Source organism: Ostrea edulis, chromosome 1 (assembly GCF_947568905.1).
Source record: "Ostrea edulis chromosome 1, xbOstEdul1.1, whole genome shotgun sequence".
NCBI classification, from domain to species: domain Eukaryota; kingdom Metazoa; phylum Mollusca; class Bivalvia; order Ostreida; family Ostreidae; genus Ostrea; species Ostrea edulis.
In genome coordinates, this window is record NC_079164.1 from 9896567 (window position 1) to 9916798 (window position 20232).

General features: G+C 34.7%; 1 protein-coding gene across 10 annotated transcripts in view; it reads left to right on the forward strand.

Annotated features, from left to right (window-relative positions):
* LOC125664456 (GATOR complex protein DEPDC5-like) overlaps positions 1-20232 on the forward strand; it is a 77118-nt gene that overhangs the window by 54787 nt on the left and 2099 nt on the right. For 7 of the 10 annotated variants that reach the window (XM_056152620.1, XM_056152621.1, XM_056152622.1 and 4 more), the window contains 6 exons: positions 4703-4835; positions 9268-9379; positions 11827-12039; positions 14028-14057; positions 17163-17326; positions 18394-18562. In XM_056152620.1, the coding sequence (XP_056008595.1) occupies positions 4703-4835; positions 9268-9379; positions 11827-12039; positions 14028-14057; positions 17163-17326; positions 18394-18562 (821 nt within the window). The remainder of the gene's footprint in view (positions 1-4702; positions 4836-9267; positions 9380-11826; positions 12040-14027; positions 14058-17162; positions 17327-18393; positions 18563-20232) is intronic. The other 3 variants (XM_056152625.1, XM_056152626.1, XM_056152629.1) reach the window with 1 other exon arrangement.

The window sequence follows — 20232 nt, forward strand, 5'->3', positions numbered from 1 at the left end:
CTGTGTGACATCACACAGTAATTAATACACTCCAGGACTGTGTGGCATCACGCAGTAATTAATACACTCCAGGACTGTGTGACATCACACAGTAATTAATACACTCCAGGACTGTGTGACATCACACAGTAATTAATACACTCCAGGACTGAGTGACATCACACAGTAATTAATACACTCCAGGACTGTGTGACATCACACAGTAATTAATACACTCCAGGACTGTGTGACATCACACAGTAATTAATACACTCCAGGACTGTGTAACATCACACAGTAATTAATACACTCCAGGACTGTGTAACATCACACAGTAATTAATGCACTCCAGGACTGTGTGACATCACACAGTAATTAATACACTCCAGGACTGTGTAACATCACACAGTAATTAATGCACTCCAGGACTGTGTGACATCACGCAGTAATTAATACACTCCAGGACTGTGTGACATCACACAGTAATTAATACACTCCAGGACTGTGTGACATCACACAGTAATTAATACACTCCAGGACTGTGTGACATCACGCAGTAATTAATACACTCCAGGACTGTGTGACATCACGCAGTAATTAATACACTCCAGGACTGTGTGACATCACGCAGTAATTAATCAGTAATTAATACACTCCAGGACTGAGTGACATCACACAGTAATTAATACACGCCAGGACTGTGTGACATCACACAGTAATTAATACACTCCAGGACTGTGTGACATCACGCAGTAATTAATACACTCCAGGACTGTGTGACATCACGCAGTAATTAATCAGTAATTAATACACGCCAGGACTGTGTGACATCACACAGTAATTAATGCACTCCAGGACTGTGTGACATCACGCAGTAATTAATCAGTAATTAATACACGCCAGGACTGTGTGACATCACGCAGTAATTAATACACTCCAGGACTGAGTGACATCACGCAGTAATTAATCAGTAATTAATACACTCCAGGACTGAGTGACATCACACAGTAATTAATACACTCCAGGACTGTGTGACATCACGCAGTAATTAATACACTCCAGGACTGTGTGGCATCACGCAGTAATTAATACACTCCAGGACTGTGTGACATCACACAGTAATTAATACACTCCAGGACTGTGTGACATCACACAGTAATTAATACACTCCAGGACTGTGTGACATCACACAGTAATTAATACACTCCAGGACTGTGTGACATCACACAGTAATTAATACACTCCAGGACTGTGTGACATCACGCAGTAATTAATACACTCCAGGACTGTGTGACATCACACAGTAATTAATACACTCCAGGACTGTGTGACATCACGCAGTAATTAATACACTCCAGGACTGTGTGACATCACACAGTAATTAATACACTCCAGGACTGTGTGACATCACGCAGTAATTAATCAGTAATTAATACACGCCAGGACTGTGACATCACAGTAATTAATACACGCCAGGACTGAGTGACATCACGCCGTAATTAATACACTCCAGGACTGAGTGACATCCATCTTCACAAGTCAAGGGTTATTGATTCGTTACCTCGCACTAACCCTTGACATCAGTCGCTATTTAAAAGTTGGGCTCGATAAGAAGCATATGATTGGTTTGCAGCCTGAAGCTGCAAACCAATCAGACAACGGCTTTTATAATCAGTCGAAAACAAAACTAAACTGCGACGGCATTATGATGTAGAATTTGTGGCCAATTAGTACAAGACAGATACCGTCGATTGATTTTCGGGAGTTCGTTTTGCTTGAAGAAACAATTAGACGAGGTTTTGGGGTATGAGCCGAATGAAAATGATGGATTGTCGAAGTACGTTTGTCGACTATGTTTTAACAAATTAAACAAATTAATGGGAACAACTTCGTAAGATAGCGATTTGCCACTGCCGGTTTTATTCCCAATAAAAACATCTTTTCCTTCTCTGATACATGATATCGAAAGCTTTTGGTTTTCAGTCAAATGATCGATTTGATGTTTTTCATATATTTTTTCGTCAACGGACGCCATTTTTTACTTTCTGTTTATTCCCTTACCAAACTTTCATCTGAAACAAGAAAGCCCATTGGCTGATTTATTTTAGCGTATTGCGTCATCCTTCTTCTCGAGCCCAACTTTTAAATAGCGACTGATGTCAAGGGTTAGTGCGAGGTAACGAATCAATAACCCTTGACTTGTGAAGATGTGTGACATCACGCAGTAATTAATCAGTAATTAATACACGCCAGGACTGAGTGACATCACACAGTAATTAATACACTCCAGGACTGTGACATCACACAGTAATTAATACACTCCAGGACTGTGTGACATCACACAGTAATTAATACACTCCAGGACTGTGACATCACACAGTAATTAATACACGCCAGGACTGTGTGACATCACGCAGTAATTAATGCACTCCAGGACTGTGTGACATCACGCAGTAATTAATACACTCCAGGACTGTGTGACATCACGCAGTAATTAATACACTCCAGGACTGTGTGACATCACGCAGTAATTAATACACTCCAGGACTGAGTGACATCACACAGTAATTAATACACTCCAGGACTGTGTGACATCACGCAGTAATTAATCAGTAATTAATACACGCCAGGACTGAGTGGCATCACAGTAATTAATACACTCCAGGACTGTGTGGCATCACACAGTAATTAATACACTCCAGGACTGTGTGGCATCACGCAGTAATTAATACACTCCAGGACTGTGTGACATCACGCAGTAATTAATCAGTAATTAATGCACTCCAGGACTGAGTGACATCACACAGTAATTAATACACTCCAGGACTGTGTGACATCACGCAGTAATTAATACACTCCAGGACTGTGTGACATCACACAGTAATTAATACACTCCAGGACTGTGTGGCATCACACAGTAATTAATACACTCCAGGACTGTGTGACATCACGCAGTAATTAATACACTCCAGGACTGTGTGACATCACGCAGTAATTAATACACGCCAGGACTAAGTGACATCACGCAGTAATTAATACACGCCAGGACTGAGTGACATCACACAGTAATTAATACACTCCAGGACTGTGTGGCATCACGCAGTAATTAATCAGTATTTAATACACTCCAGGACTGAGTGACATCACACAGTAATTAATACACTCCAGGACTGTGTGACATCACACAGTAATTAATACACTCCAGGACTGTGTGGCATCACGCAGTAATTAATACACTCCAGGACTGTGTGACATCACGCAGTAATTAATACACTCCAGGACTGTGTGACATCACGCAGTAATTAATACACTCCAGGACTGTGTGACATCACGCAGTAATTAATACACTCCAGGACTGAGTGACATCACGCAGTAATTAATACACTCCAGGACTGTGTGACATCACACAGTAATTAATACACTCCAGGACTGTGTGACATCACACAGTAATTAATACACTCCAGGACTGTGTGGCATCACGCAGTAATTAATACACTCCAGGACTGTGTGACATCACACAGTAATTAATACACTCCAGGACTGTGTGACATCACACAGTAATTAATACACTCCAGGACTGTGTGACATCACACAGTAATTAATACACTCCAGGACTGTGTGACATCACACAGTAATTAATACACTCCAGGACTGTGTGACATCACGCAGTAATTAATACACTCCAGGACTGTGTGACATCACACAGTAATTAATACACTCCAGGACTGTGTGACATCACACAGTAATTAATACACTCCAGGACTGTGTGACATCACACAGTAATTAATACACTCCAGGACTGAATGACATCACACAGTAATTAATACACTCCAGGACTGTGTGGCATCACGCAGTAATTAATCAGTATTTAATACACTCCAGGACTGTGTGACATCACACAGTAATTAATACACTCCAGGACTGTGTGACATCACACAGTAATTAATACACTCCAGGACTGTGTGACATCACGCAGTAATTAATACACTCCAGGACTGTGTGACATCACGCAGTAATTAATCAGTAATTAATACACGCCAGGACTGAGTGACATCACACAGTAATTAATACATGTATCAGTGGTGGATCCAGCATCTGCATGCCGGGTGTGTGCCCCCTTCACAAATATGAAGATGTGCATTGAGGTTTTGGAATTTTCATTTTCACCCTGGGGGTCAAAAAACGATTTTAGAAAAAATTACATGGTTCCCAGAACTCCTCTTACAGTTTACGCAGCAGCCCATTCATCTGTAGGAGATGTTTGGTTGTGATATGCAATAAGGTTTTGGAATTTTCATTTTCATCCTGGGGTCAAAAAATGATATTTTTCCAACAAAAAAACAAAACCTGGTTCCCAGAACTCCTACATTTTACGCATTAGCCAAATAATCTTATAGAAGGTAATTGGTGGTGTCCTATAGATGTGCAATGAAGTTCTAGATTATATTTACTTTCACCCTGGGGGCTGATTGGGGTAACCCCATACCTTATCCACTAAGCTATCTAGATATACAAGCAAATGAAATTACTGTACAAGTAATTTCACAAAACACTTGCATCGCCATCTTGTGACATAGTGTCATATAATGTATAAGCTTTGATGTAGAGAGCTACCTTAATATGATTCTATAGCATATAATACAGGAATGTTATTCTCAATAAGATTTGTGTATTATTTTGATTTGCTTAGTTAACTAAACTTAGATTGTTTTGTGTATCACAGGACAGGATTACCCATGATTCCTAAACAGACTGGTCTGCCGGAGAACTGTTTTATCGCGGAGGAAGCTGTTGACTGGTGCATCCAGAACATACAGGAAGTGAAGGACGTCGGTGCTGGCATCCATCTTATGCAGGTTAGAAGAACATGTTAATACGCGATAGTATTAAGTGGACATAACACGGAGTAATAAGTAATCATGTGATTGATAACACGGAGTAATAAGTAATTATGTGATTGATAACACAGAGTAATAAGTAATTATGGGATTGATAACACGGAGTAATAAGTAATTATGTGATTGATAACACAGAGTAATAAGTAATTATGGGATTGATAACACGGAGTAATAAGTAATTATGTGATTGATGACACAGAGTAATAAGTAATTATGTGATTGATAACACAGAGTAATAAGTAATTATGTGATTGATAACAGAGTAATAAGTAATTGTGTAATTGATAACACAGATTAATAAGTAATTATGTGATTGATAACACGGAGTAATAAGTAATTATGTGATTGATAACACAGTAATAAGTAATTATGTGATTGATAACATGGAGTAATAAATAATTATGTGATTGATAACACAGTAATAAGTAATTATGTGATTGATAACACAGAGTAATAAGTAATTATGTGATTGATAACACAGAGTAATAAGTAATTATGTGATTGATAAAGTAACACGGAGTAATAAATAATTATGTGATTGATAACACAGTAATAAGTAATTATGTGATTGATAACACAGAGTAATAAGTAATTATGTGATTGACAACACAGAGTAATAAGTAATTATGTGATTGATTACACGGAGTAATAAGTAATTATGTGATTGACAACACAGAGTAATAAGTAATTATGTGATTGATAACACAGAGTAATAAGTAATTATGTGATTGATAAAGTAACACGGAGTAATAAGCAATTATGTGATTGATAACACAGAGTGATAAGTAATTATGTGATTGATAAAGTAACACGGAGTAATAAGTAATTATGTGATTAATAACATGGAGTAATAAGTAATTATGTGATTGATAACACAGAGTAATAAGTAATTATGTGATTGATAGCATGGAGTAATAAGTAATTATGTGATTGATAACACAGTAATAAGTAATTATGTGATTGATGACACAGAGTAATAAGTAATTATGTAATTGATAACATGGAGTAATAAGTAATTATGTGATTGACAACACATAGTAATAAGTAATTATGTGATTGATAACACGGAGTGATATTAAGTAATTATGTGATTGATAACATGGAGTAATAAGTAATTATGTGATAAGTAATTATGTGATTGATAACACAGAGTAATAAGTAATTTTGTGATTGATAACATGGAGTGATAAGTAATTATGTGATTGATAACATGGAGTAATAAGTAATTATGTGATTGACAACATGGAGTAATTGGTAATTATGTGATTGATAACATGGAATGATAAGTAATTATGTGATTGATAACAAGTGAATGGACAGACAGGACCAGTGTCATTTGTACCTGACATTTGATAAGTAATTTTGTGATTGATAACATGGAGTGATAAGTAATTATGTGATTGATAACACAGAGTAATAAGTAATTATGTGATTGACAACATGGAGTAATTGGTAATTATGTGATTGATAACATGGAGTAATAAGTAATTATGTGATTGACAACATGGAGTAATTGGTAATTATGTGATTGATAACATGGAGTAATAAGTAATTATGTGATTGATAACATGGAGTGATAAGTAATTATGTGATTGATAACAAGTGAATGGACAGACAGGACCAGTGACATTTGTACCTGACATTTGGGGCAGACTTGACTGTTGTGGCTCTATCAATTCAGTGAGGTGCATTTTACAGATATGGAACTACAGTCAAACCTTATTATCTCAAACTTGATGGGGCTGAGAAAAGTTTTATTAGAAATCTGAGGGTTTAAGATATTGAGGTTAGAATACATGAAGAAATTGTAGTTGGAACTTCCAACTCAATGCAACATATCCATTGGTATTCAAGATATCTACACTTGAGATATTGAAGTTCAGCACACAGAATATGTATTGTTTTTAGGTCACCTGAGTCACTCAGATGACCTATTGCTATTGGTCTGTGTCTGTTGTCGTCCTTCGTTAACAACTTCTTCCCAGAAACTACAGGGCCAAACTTGACCAAATTTAGTATGTAGCATCTGTAGGTAAAGGAGACCGGAAATTTGAAATTTCATGACCCCTCACCCTAAGGGGCCTTAATTTTGGAGTAAAAACTGTAAAATTGATGTGATGAGCAAGGAAGTTTCTACCAAAATTGTAAAGAACAAGGTACGATTGTATACATAAAAAGGCCCAAAAAATTTCTCTCTATAAAATGTGTCTGGAATTAACCTTAATCAGAGTTTTAAGAAAGTAAAATAAATGCCAGGTATACTATGTCAACAAAATCAGAATGATAGTTTTAAATGGATAGCATTATGACATCATGAATAAGACATTTCCCGCCTTTTTCTCAAAATAAGCCCGGAAACTGTCAAATGTCATACAAATTATTGCTCAGGAAAAGATGTGCGCATTTGTCGAGCAAAATGAAAATGATATATATTGTGCATTATTTTGAGATGAAAAACATGCTTCAATATGAATTTGCTCGACGCATGCGCTGTATGTTTTCTAAAAGGAAAACCACCTGAATTTGTGGATATTTTCATTGAAAATGGCATTTTTGCAATTTTATGCCAACTTCAAGCTCTCGTCATATGAAACAAATCATTTTGCTGATCAAACTGAGTGAATTTTGGGTTTGCTAAACTACTCCTTAATTGAATGCCAGGATTTGAGCTCCAAGTCAAATCATCAATATTTTGGGCCAGATGACTGTAGAAACTGTACCTACTTCTTTCATGATCCCCGGGGTAGGGTTCTGACACCAGGGTGGGGCCAATTTTTGTATGTAGTGTTTATGTGTAAAACACTTAAATAACATCTTCTTTAGTGCTATTGATACTATATTGAAACTAAATGGATATTTAGAAAGAGTGGATAGTCCTTTACTAAAATTGTAAATTTGATGACCCAGGAGTAGGGGTTATGGTAATTATCACCTGCAGCATTTATGTAAGGAGGGGGAGGGGGTAACTATAGTGATCATAGCGACATAGTAAACCTGAAAACCAATATTGATACTTTCAGAAAAAATTCCTCCTAACATATGTTAAAACATATTTAAAAATAAAAAAAAATAATTGGTCATTTATTCCTCAGGGGCTGAAATTATGTCTGCTTTGGTGAATAATTGCCTTCTATAAATTGCAAAATTGCTCATAAGCAGCCCTGCTTCTACTTCATATGAAAATAAATGGACATATTAATACAAATTATATATTATTTAAGGCTTTAACTTCAATTTGATATAAAATTTGTATCCCTTACCCCTTTTGTATCATTTTTAAACATCACCTCAAATACATGTACCATTTATTACGGAAAGTCAACAAGAGGGGTTACTATGACAACCGTAGCATCACAATTTCCGTGAAAACCATATATGATACCTTCATAATGAATTGCAGATACTGTCAACTACAAAATATGTAAAAATAAAAAAAATTCATAGATTCATTAATTTTCAATGACCCATGCAATCACTACCTTAAATGTGTGAACATGAACAATACAAATTTGATAACTTTTTCTTGATAACTACTTTTCCAATTCTTTTCAAATTTGGAATAAAGCATCTTTGGGACAAGAAGGAAATAAATTGTAAATTTCAGGATTCCTGCACCCCTGGGGCCATAGGGATGGGGCAAAAATTGATCAATTTAAGAAAATCTTCTCCTCTACAATCACACATGTTTAAGAAAAACTAAATGCATAGTGATGTAGAGCATGGAGGTCTCTACCAAAATTGTAAATTTCATGATCCCCGGGGGAAGGGTTCTGACCCCAGCACAGGTCCAAACTTACTATGTAGTGTTTATGTGTAAAACACTTATTAAATAACATTTTCTTTAGTGTTATTGATACTAAATTGAAACTAAATGGATATTTAGAAAGAGCAGGTAGTCCTTTACCAAAATTGGAAATTTGATGATCCCCGGGGTAGGGGTTCTGGCCTCAGGGTGGAGTCAAACTTAGTGTACAGTATTTATGTGTAAGTTTGCTGATGCAGTATAAAATTTAGATGCATACTTACGAATGGCAGAAAAGGATGTACAAAAAATGGTGAATTGTACAACCCAGGGTTTTGACTCTAGGATGGGTCCAAATTAGTCATATCTTTTAATGTTTTAATGTTAATACACCTATTATATTATTTAAAGCCTTTCATTGGTGTATTCAATTTTGAGGGCATTGAAGTTTTAAGAACACATCTTGTTTTATACTGTTGGTGAACATTAGAATTTAGCTTAGATATTTAGAAACAGGAATTTTTTTTTCTAGATTTCATAGCCCTTGAGAGTAGTGATACTTTTTCACTAGTACTCGGGTGACCGATCAGGCCTGTGGGCCTCTTGTTTGTTATAGTCACTAACACACAGGATATGCATTGTTTTTAGAGACTACAAGATGAACACTACGTTTGCCATTCCTCAGGAAATGCTCATCACAAGTTCATCCATGGTTTCTATCTCTACAACATTGTGTCACCTAAAGACAAACCTAAATCTGGTAAAGTACATCATCCTGTACCTAAATCTGTTATTGTAGTAGCTTGTTATTATGTTAGTCTGTTATTATACCCCCCGCAACAAGTTATGGGGGGGGGGGGGGGGGGTATACTGGAATCGTGTTGTCCGTCTGTCTGTCTGTCCGTCTGTCTGTAGATGCAATGGTTTCCGGGCTCTAAAGGATTATCCTTTCCACCTACCATCACCATATCATATATATGGACTACCCATGGGATGAAGATGTTCCCTATCGATTTTGGGGTCAAAAGGTCAAAGGTCAAGCGCACTGGACATCGAAGTAGCAATATGGTTTCCGGGCTCTAAAGCGTTATCCTTTCCACCTACAGTCACCATATCATACATATGGACTACCCATGGGATGAAGATGTTCCCTATCAATTTTGGGGTCAAAAGGTCAAAGGTCACGTGCACTGGACATCGAAGTAGCAATATGGTTCGGTTTGTCATGCCATTTGTTTTTTACACTCAGAAAAGAGGTAGTTTATACCTATTACCAACACCCTTTGGGAGATTGGGGTAAGCGGGGGGTATTCTTAGTGAGCATTGCTCACAGTACCTCTTGTTGTGATAGTCTGTTGTTGTGTTAGTCTGTTGTTGTGTTAATCTGTTATTGCATTAATCTGTTGTTGTGTTAATCTGTTATTGTGTTAATCTGTTGTTGTGTTAATCTGTTATTGTGTTAATCTGTTGTTGTGTTAATCTGTTGTTGTGTTAATCTGTTGTTGTGTTAATCTGTTATTGTGTTAGTCTGTTGTTGTGTTAGTCTGTTGTTGTGTTAATCTGTTATTGTGTTAATCTGTTATTGTGTTAATCTGTTGTTGTGTTAATCTGTTGTTGTGTTAGTCTGTTGTTGTGTTAATCTGTTGTTATGTTAATCTGTTGTTGTGTTAATCTGTTGTTGTGTTAATCTGTTGTTATTGTGTTAATCTGTTGTTATGTTAATCTGTTATTGTGTTAATCTGTTATTGTGTTAATCTGTTGTTGTGTTAATCTGTTGTTGTGTTAATCTGTTGTTGTGTTAGTCTGTTGTTGTGTTAATCTGTTGTTATGTTAATCTGTTGTTGCATTAATCTGTTGTTGCGTTAATCTGTTGTTATGTTAATCTGTTATTGTGTTAATCTGTTATTGTGTTAATCTGTTGTTATGTTAATCTGTTATTGTGTTAATCTGTTATTGTGTTAATCTGTTGTTGTGTTAATCTGTTGTTGTGTTAGTCTGTTGTTGTGTTAGTCTGTTGTTGTGTTAATCTGTTGTTATGTTAATCTGTTGTTGCATTAATCTGTTGTTGTGTTAATCTGTTGTTATGTTAATCTGTTATTGTGTTAATCTGTTACTGTGTTAGTCTGTTGTTGTGTTAATCTGTTGTTGTGTTAATCTGTTATTGTGTTAATCTGTTATTGTGTTAATCTGTTATTGTTTTAATCTGTTGTTGTGTTAATCTGTTAATGTGTTAGTCTGTTGTTGTGTTAATCTGTTGTTGTGTTAATCTGTTATTGTGTTAATCTGTTATTGTGTTAATCTGTTGTTGTGTTAATCTGTTGTTGTGTTAATCTGTTGTTGTGTTAATCTGTTGTTGTGTTAATCTGTTATTGTGTTAATCTGTTGTTGTGTTAATCTGTTATTGTGTTAATCTGTTGTTGTGTTAATCTGTTGTTGTGTTAATCTGTTGTTGTGTTAATCTGTTGTTGTGTTAATCTGTTTTTGTGTTAATCTGTTGTTGTGTTAATCTGTTGTTGTGTTAATCTGTTGTTGTGTTAATTTGTTGTTGTGTTAGTCTGTTATTGTGTTAGTCTGTTGTTGTGTTAGTCTGTTGTTGCGTTAATCTGTTATTGCATTAATCTGTTGTTGTGTTAATCTGTTGTTGTGATAATCTGTTGTTGTGTTAATCTGTTGTTGTGTTAATCTGTTATTGTGTTAATCTGTTGTTGTGTTAATCTGTTATTGTGTTAATCTGTTTTTGTGTTAATCTGTTATTGTGTTAATCTGTTGTTGTGTTAATCTGTTATTGTGTTAGTCTGTTGTTGTGTTAGTCTGTTGTTGCGTTAATCTGTTATTGCATTAATCTGTTGTTGTGTTAATCTGTTATTGTGATAATCTGTTGTTGTGTTAATCTGTTGTTGTGTTAATCTGTTATTGTGTTAATCTGTTGTTGTGTTAATCTGTTATTGTGTTAATATGTTGTTGTGTTAATCTGTTATTGTGTTGATATTTTATTATGTTACTATGCTTGACTGGAAATTTTTTTTCATTTGAGAATTTTTAGAGATGGAGATTTTATAAGCTTATACTACAATATATTGTGATGGAGATTTTATAGTGAATTATACAGTGTCTCAGACATGTATGAAATGAAGACAAGAACCTTTATAAACAGTATGAAAATTGTGTTGATATAACAATTGCAAATGTCATTTTGTGTACTTGTAGATATGTATGGACCTGTTTACAATTATTTGTTCCAAAACGAGTGGTGTGAAGTGTCTATTCTGCCGGTGGAGAGGGAGAGGTCTGAGATAGCCCTGTTTACGACAGACGAGTCTCCGTGCCAGGTCTCCGAACTGTGGGTGGACCAGTCCTGTAATGACTGGCGCACTCTGTCCGGTATAGACTCCGGGGCTCAGGGCTGGGGTCAACTCGCAGGTAAGAACCGTATACGGTGTCATTGGTCTATATATCATGTATCACATGTACATTGTATAACTATATAGGATAGGGGCGTTTCAGCATTGTATTGGAGTTTTCATAGGGCTGCTAAACGTGAATGCTCACCTGAATGTATTTGAGAAACTTCTTGCCAATTCATTGATTGGGAGATATATCTCAACTTCTCATTAATCCTTTCCACAACAGTAGACTTAGTCAGCCTTCTGAACTCTGTCATGTACCCTCCATGTCATGTAGCATTTTTATGAGAAGAGAGAAGTAAACAGCACCTGCTTATTTACAGACATTGACTTTTATTTATTTTGGGGGGGGGGGGGGGGGGGGGGTGTGTGGGTGGATGGGTGGGTGCGTTCATGCATGCGTGGTTCTAGTTCAGAAATGTCTCAGATTTATTCATGTCAAGGTCGATCTGTCTTAATCTGATACGCTTTATGTAGGCCTACACCCAGATCATTATATGAATCTAAACACTGTAAATCTCTGATCCCATATTTATGTAGAATATTCCCTTATGTCACTGACAAATAAGTTGATGTTGCGTGGGATTCAACAGTCTTGTTTAAAGATCGTTATAATGATCTAATTCACAAGTACATCCTGTCATTAGGTTGAATGCTGTCTCATATGTTTCATACATGTACCAATACACAAAATTTCAAGATGTGTCCAAGTTATTTCCCTTTACAGAACTCTTACATATTAAGGCACGAAACAATTTGTCCATCACTGCATAAATGAATGTACACAGTTTTTCATACACAGTTTCATAACTTAAAATTTGATTGATGCACAAACCAAATAAATGATAAGATAAATCAACACATTAAATTCTTATTTTAGCCCATTATTTCATTGTACATATCATATCTAGGATATTTTACTTGCAGACGAAAAGGTGAAGATGATGAACATTGATTAATCTCATGGCATTGTTTTCATTTTAGTAAAACATGCTCTCAGTAGTATTTTTTGTTTTCAACATTTACATGTACATCTAAAAAGTCGCTTTTCATATTTTCTTATCCTCTTTTTCATTGAGTGTACATGCAATCTATCCCACTTAAGCATTCAGAGAAGCACTAAATGCACCTCCTACACAGAAGAGCTCTTATTTCCACACTCGCATGTTAGACTGATCTTTACAAACTGATTTTGACTACGGATTACTCCATTTACCTGATAAGATACAGTGCTCACAGACAGGTAGACAGGGGATGCATACATCTGATCCCAACTATGGTATATCCAGGGGTCTGTACTTGTGCCACTCTTAATTTGTATTTTTTATTATGATTTATGAGATTTTTCACTGTACATTGTCTTCAATTTTACATACAAAACATAGATTGATATTGGGATTAATAATCCTGTTCTTTGCCACCAGAAGATTTACATGTAATGCAAATTTTGTATACAGCATGTATACTGAAGTTAATTGGAAATTTTGCATAGATGAATCATATGCTAAAATCCAAGATATTTGTTTTTATCTCAAATTCTTTCTCATGTTACTCATGTATATACAAAATTTAACTTTTTGAGGGGTTTTTATGTACATTTTTCTGGAACAACTGGTTGTCGGTTCATGATATTAGAAATGAAACAAAATATGACTCCACTCTAATATTCACTATGAATCCTGAAGAGCATATTGACCTTGACCTTCATTTGAGTGCTCTTGAAGGTTGTCACACAAGTCATCCAAACAAATATTCATTCCAAGTTTTTGTTGGGTTTTTTAAAAAAAAAAACATATGCAAATTTATAGAATAGAAATGATCAGAAATGCCATTGTTTATTCTCATATGTTGGTTTCTGTCATCAATGACAAAGCTATGGACGTGTGATATTTTAAACTTTGTTGGTGACAAGCCATGCTATGAAGGGATTAGGAAGTGTTTCTGTAATAAATGTATGTGTATTTAATGAAAGACAAGCTTTGTTTTAACTAAGTAACTTTACAGGTTCTCGAGTAAACTTGTGTGCAATCAAAGGTAGGCTAAGACACTATCTCTTCTTGTTCAAATTTGCCTATCTGACCAACTATTTCATAAAGTCATTTCTTATCAGTATTTTTAACTTATTTATCCAAGTTAATTGTCGAGAGCTTATGTAGAATGTGCACATGTGTAATTTCCCACATTATGCTTTAGTTTAATTCATAAATTTATTTCATTTCACATGTACATTGTAGTGCAATTTCATAGGTTTTCACACATCAAGTTTTTCATATTTGTTGTAAATAATCTTAAATTGTCATTTCATACACATTTATGATTGGTGCAGATTACATAATATTTTGTACCCAGTCTAAAACACTCAGATTTGTCATTTGACTTGGCATAACATGCATAAGTTATGATATTATATTTAAAAATAAAAAGCCGACTTTTTCAAATTTGATTTGTACAAAATAAGGCAAAATTCCACTTGCAACTTATACATAATTTCAGTACGCAATGTTTAGGAATATACTTTACTTTGATCGTCCTATGTTGTGTGCTGAATAAATTCCAAGTATTTGAGATGAAAGTAGTACTTGTCCATTGTGTAACTTTGTTGTATTTCAAGGAGACTTGTGTCATAAACCATTTACTTTCCATATTCAGTCAGGACTTGTGCTATTCAACTTTTAGTTTCATATTCAGTCAGGACTTGTGTTATTCAACCTTTAGTTTCATATTCAATTAGAACTTAAATGTTATTAATGTCTCCCCTTCCCAGAAGGGGGACATATTGTTTTAGTGTGAATTCTTCTTCCACTTCTCATACAAAGTTTGTCTGGGCCATAACTTTTTTGTCTTTTGACATAGGCCATTGGTATTTACGATATTGGTATTCCATGAGAAGACTGTGTTGCGTACCATTTTTGATGACTTCAACCTTTTATGTAAAGGTCAAATAATAGAATTTTTCGACATTTTTTTTTTGGTCCCGACCATAACTTTTTTGTCGTTTGATATGGGCCTTTGTGGGTATACCATGACAAGACAGTGTGTCTTGTGCCAATTTTGATGACCTTTGATGTTTTATTCATTTTATAATAGAATTTTTGGGGCATTTTTTTTGTCCTAACAATAAGTTATTTGTCTTTTACATAGGCCTTCAATATTTTGTTAGAAATCAGTTTTAAGCTCCTATCAAAATCATGAAAAACTTAAGATGTGTCATACATAATGAACAGAGTAATGTAAAGGATGATATAACATCTTTCACGGACCACAGTTTTCAAAAGATTAGAAGACCAGAATGATTAAGACATAGATTGTTTGCCACAAACTATAGATGATGCAGGTCTTTAGCATCACAGAAAGGCATTTAGCTTTTTATCCCAATATATATATAGAGATGAATATCGTGCCCAATTCCATGGTGGAGAGTATAACGACAACATCCAGAGAGATACTTGTCATTTATCCTGACTCATAAAACGTTGTTTACAAAACTATTTATCCTGACTCATAAAACATTTACAAAACTATTTATCCTGACTCATAAAACGTTGTTTACAAAACTATTTATCCTGACTCATAAAACGTTTACAAAACTATTTATCCTGACTCATAAAACGTTTACAAAACTATTTATCCTGACTCATAAAACGTTGTTTACAAAACTATTTATCCTGACTCATAAAACGTTTACAAAACTATTTATCCTGACTCATAAAACGTTTACAAAACTATTTATCCTGACTCATAAATTGTTGTGTACAAAACTCGAGTTTTGAACCATTTTTAAATTTCTGTTTTCAATCAAGGATTTTTGTTGAATGCTTTAGTTTCCATATTCAGTTTGACTGGTAACATGACAATTGTCTATTGTATTCTGACTTCCGTTTGGCCATTGTAATTGTGGTTTTGATGTAGTGGAGGGGGTTGTAAACTGACCATCAAGTCCTTCTTTGGGCCTTAGTCTTCAGATGTAAACAGGTGATGAAGTTCTGGCCTACTTTGTCTATAACCATCTGTTTTTGTCTTTATTGTGTAACTAAATTATAGAAGTTGCAAGTGGATTTAATTATATTCTGTACAACATGCATTAAACACACACACACACATACATGAGCTGCAATTTACAAATTTATATGATAATGGCAAAATGTGAGATGTTGAAAAATTTTTAATTAGAAATTCCTGAAAATGGAATAAAAATGAATGCGTCTGATCGTTCTCTTTCAAATTTTATTTATTTATTGAAATGCTTGACTAGATCACATTAATCTGGTTTTTCAATATTCTATTCAATAACATGCTTTTTTGCAATTATTGTATACCAATATGTTAAGCTATACTAACAATACATTGTACGTTTTGTATAGCAATAATATTTCTATTTGAAATTTCAAGTCACTATTTTTGACTTGTAAGTGGAGCTTAATTGGTCAGATAGCTGTTTATGTGGGTTTTTATGGTAATTGGTAGTGGTGGTGAAATTTGCATGACCATTTTTTTCTACACTGTAAGAATTCTAAGGCATTGTAAATGTGTTTGCCTGCATAGGTGCTTATACATCTAGATTAGATATTTACTTTTTATTTTATTGTAATGGTTTCATGGATAGAAATATTAGTAAGTTAATATGATGTAATCATTTCATGGATTGAAATACCTGTAAATATATAAATTTTGCTAACTTTGAGGAAATTCTGGTATACAAAACTTGTAAAGAACCTCGATCGGTGAAGATGAAAACCATCCTGTCAGAACTCATCTTATATTTGAACTCGGAGGATTTTAGGCACAACTTTCAGCTCACAAGACCCGTGTATACAATTGTTGTAAACTCTTACAACAGTAACTAATCTTAAGCACTGGTGTGTTTTTATCTCCCATTGACAAATGGTTATACACTGCATGACTGTGAACACTAAGTGGATTGGTATAATATATTTCAGACACTGTGTTCCAATGTGTCAGTAATTCCATCTGTTTCAGTAGTGTAATTACTCCATCATTTCATTAAATACTACATATATATGTAACTTGGCACATTTAAGATTTTTTAATTGTTGAAATTAGTTTATTTTGTTATACCCTGTCTTCTAGAAGTCTAATCTTGAAAGCTGTGTCTGATTTCTTTCCTACATCACATTTCAGCGACTCTGACTCACAAGTACGTCCATGTGGAGGTGGATGTTAATAACAGGAGTGACCGGCCAGAGTGGGCGTCGGCCCGTTACCATGCCTACTACAGTCCAAATGCTGCTTTTGAATTACAGATCCAATGGATGGTGGCAACAGGATCTATCCTTGGGGATCTGGTAAAATATTGATTTAGTGAAATGTTGTTCCCAACAGTAAACAGGGATCTATATAATGATGGGATTTGGTAAAATATTGATTTAGTGAAATGTTGTTCCGAACAGTAAACAGTGATCCATATAATTATGGGATTTGGTAAAATATTGATTTAGTGAAATGTTATTCCCAACAGTAAACAGTGCTCCATATAATTATGGGATTTGGTAAAATATTGATTTAGTGAAATGTTGTTCCGAACAGTAAACAGTGATCCATATAATTATGGGATTTGGTAAAATATTGATTAAGTGAAATGTTATTCCCAACAGTAAACAGTGATCCATATAATTATGGGATTTGGTAAAAACAGGGATCCATATAATGATGGAATCTGGTAAAATATTGATTTAGTGAAATGTTGTTCCCAACAGTAAACAGGGATCCATATAATTATGGGATCTGGTAAAATATTGATTTAGTGAAATGTTATTCTCAACAGTAAACAATGATCCATATAATGATGGGATCTGGTAAAATATTGATTTAGTGAAATGTTATTCCCAACAGTAAAGAGGGATCCATATAATGATGGGATTTGGTAAAATATTAGTGAAATGTCATAACCCACTGTAAACATGGGGTCTATCCTGGGGAATCTAGTGAAATATTAGTGAATTCCTGTTGTCAGTTTTAACTATCTTAGACTACAATGATATAGAAATAGGCTTTTTTTTACATGAACTGTTTAATGATTCTATCATCAATAGTAATGTATTTGCTGATCAATATTTGACCTCCACGTGACTTGTCCTCTTCCCGTCGTAGTTCCACAACCATTGATGCTGTATACAGATTTTTTATTGACTAAAACACATTTAGCACAATCAAAATGTTGGAATCAGATGTGTACCCTTACAAATTGTCTATAATTGGAAATGTACATGAATTAGGAGAGTAAGGCTGACAAGAGTAGAAGTACATTAACAATACGACAGAGGCATAGGGACCACTGCAGGCGACCACTAAAGGATTAAGGCCCAATCTTATATCGTGACATCTAGTATAATGTAATTCTTTTTGACCACAGGTGACCACTTGGGGACGTAAGGCCCAGGCTTGTGGATTCCATCTTCTGCCTGTACCTGGTGACCCTTTTGCACTGCCGTCTGCCCCCGATTCCGACCCCCTCAGAGGCCCTATTTTTGTTCCATTGGACATTGCTAGTTTGTCTCAAGGAGGAAAAGCAATATTTCATGGTGAGGATTTTTTAAATATGTATTTCTGGAAAATAAGCTGGCAATATTCCCATTGATATAGAATGTACAAAAGTATGGTTTGTGGTAGTTTCCAAGTAAATACTTCAAAACCACCATAGTATACAATGTAACCCATAGAAAAATCTGTATAGATACTCATACATACCCAAAATAAGCACTATAGAAATCATTATCTGATATCTCCTCTGATATCTACAGTAAATACTACACAACCATCATAGTGTACAAGGTAACCCATAGAAAAATCTGTATACATACTCGTAGATACCCAAAGTAAACACTATAGAAATCAATATCTGATATCTCCTGTTAAACCTTTACATAAACCATCATCTGATATCTACAGTAAATACATAAACCAGCATCTGATATCTACAGTTAATACTACATAAACCAGCATCTGATATCTACAGTAAATACTACGTAAACCAACATCTGATATCTACAGTATACACTATATAAACCAACATCTGATATCTACAGTAAATACTACGTAAACCAACATCTGATATCTACAGTAAATACCACGTAAACCAGCATCTGATATCTACAGTATACACTACGTAAACCAACATCTGATATCTACAGTAAATACCACGTAAACCAGCATCTGATATCTATAGTAAATACTACATAAACCAGCATCTGATATCTACAGTAAATATTACATAAACCAAGATCTGATATCTACAGTAAATACCATGTAAACCAACATCTGATATCTACAGTATACACTACGTAAACCATCATCTGATATCTACAGTAAATATTACATAAACCAAGATCTGATATCTACAGTAAATACCACGTAAACCAACATCTGATATCTACAGTATACACTACGTATACCATCATCTGATATCTACAGTAAATATTACAGAAACCAACATCTAATATCTACAGTAAATACTTCACATAAACCAACATCTGATATCTACAGTAAATACTACATAAACCAACATCTGATATCTACAGTAAATACTTCACATAAACCAACATCTGATATCTACAGTAAATACTACATAAACCAACATCTGATATCTACAGTAAATATTACATAAACCAACATCTAATATCTACAGTAAATACTACATAAACCAACATCTGATATCTACAGTATACACTATGTAAATCAACATCTGATATCTACAGTAAATACTTCACATAAACCAACATCTGATATCTACAGTAAATACCATGTAAACCAGCATCTGATATCTACAGTAAATACCACATAAACCAGCATCTGATATCTACAGTAAATACCACGTAAACCAGCATCTGATATCTACAGTAAATACCACGTAAACCAACATCTGATATCTACAGTAAATACCACGTAAACCATCATCTGATATCTACAGTGAATATTACATAAACCAACATCTGATATCTACAGTAAATACTACATAAACCAACATCTGATATCAACAGTAGAGTACACTACATTTCACCCTCGAAATGCATTATTTTTACCTTGTTTTAACAGATCTTTCTAATGAATGGGGGGGGGGGGGGGGTTCAAATCCTGGAACCCCTTCTTGGGATCCACCACTGGAAACACTACTTGTATGAATATACAACAAAATGTTTGTATATATTTTGTAACTGACTTACATGTATATGTATATCTCATTTTTCCAACGAAT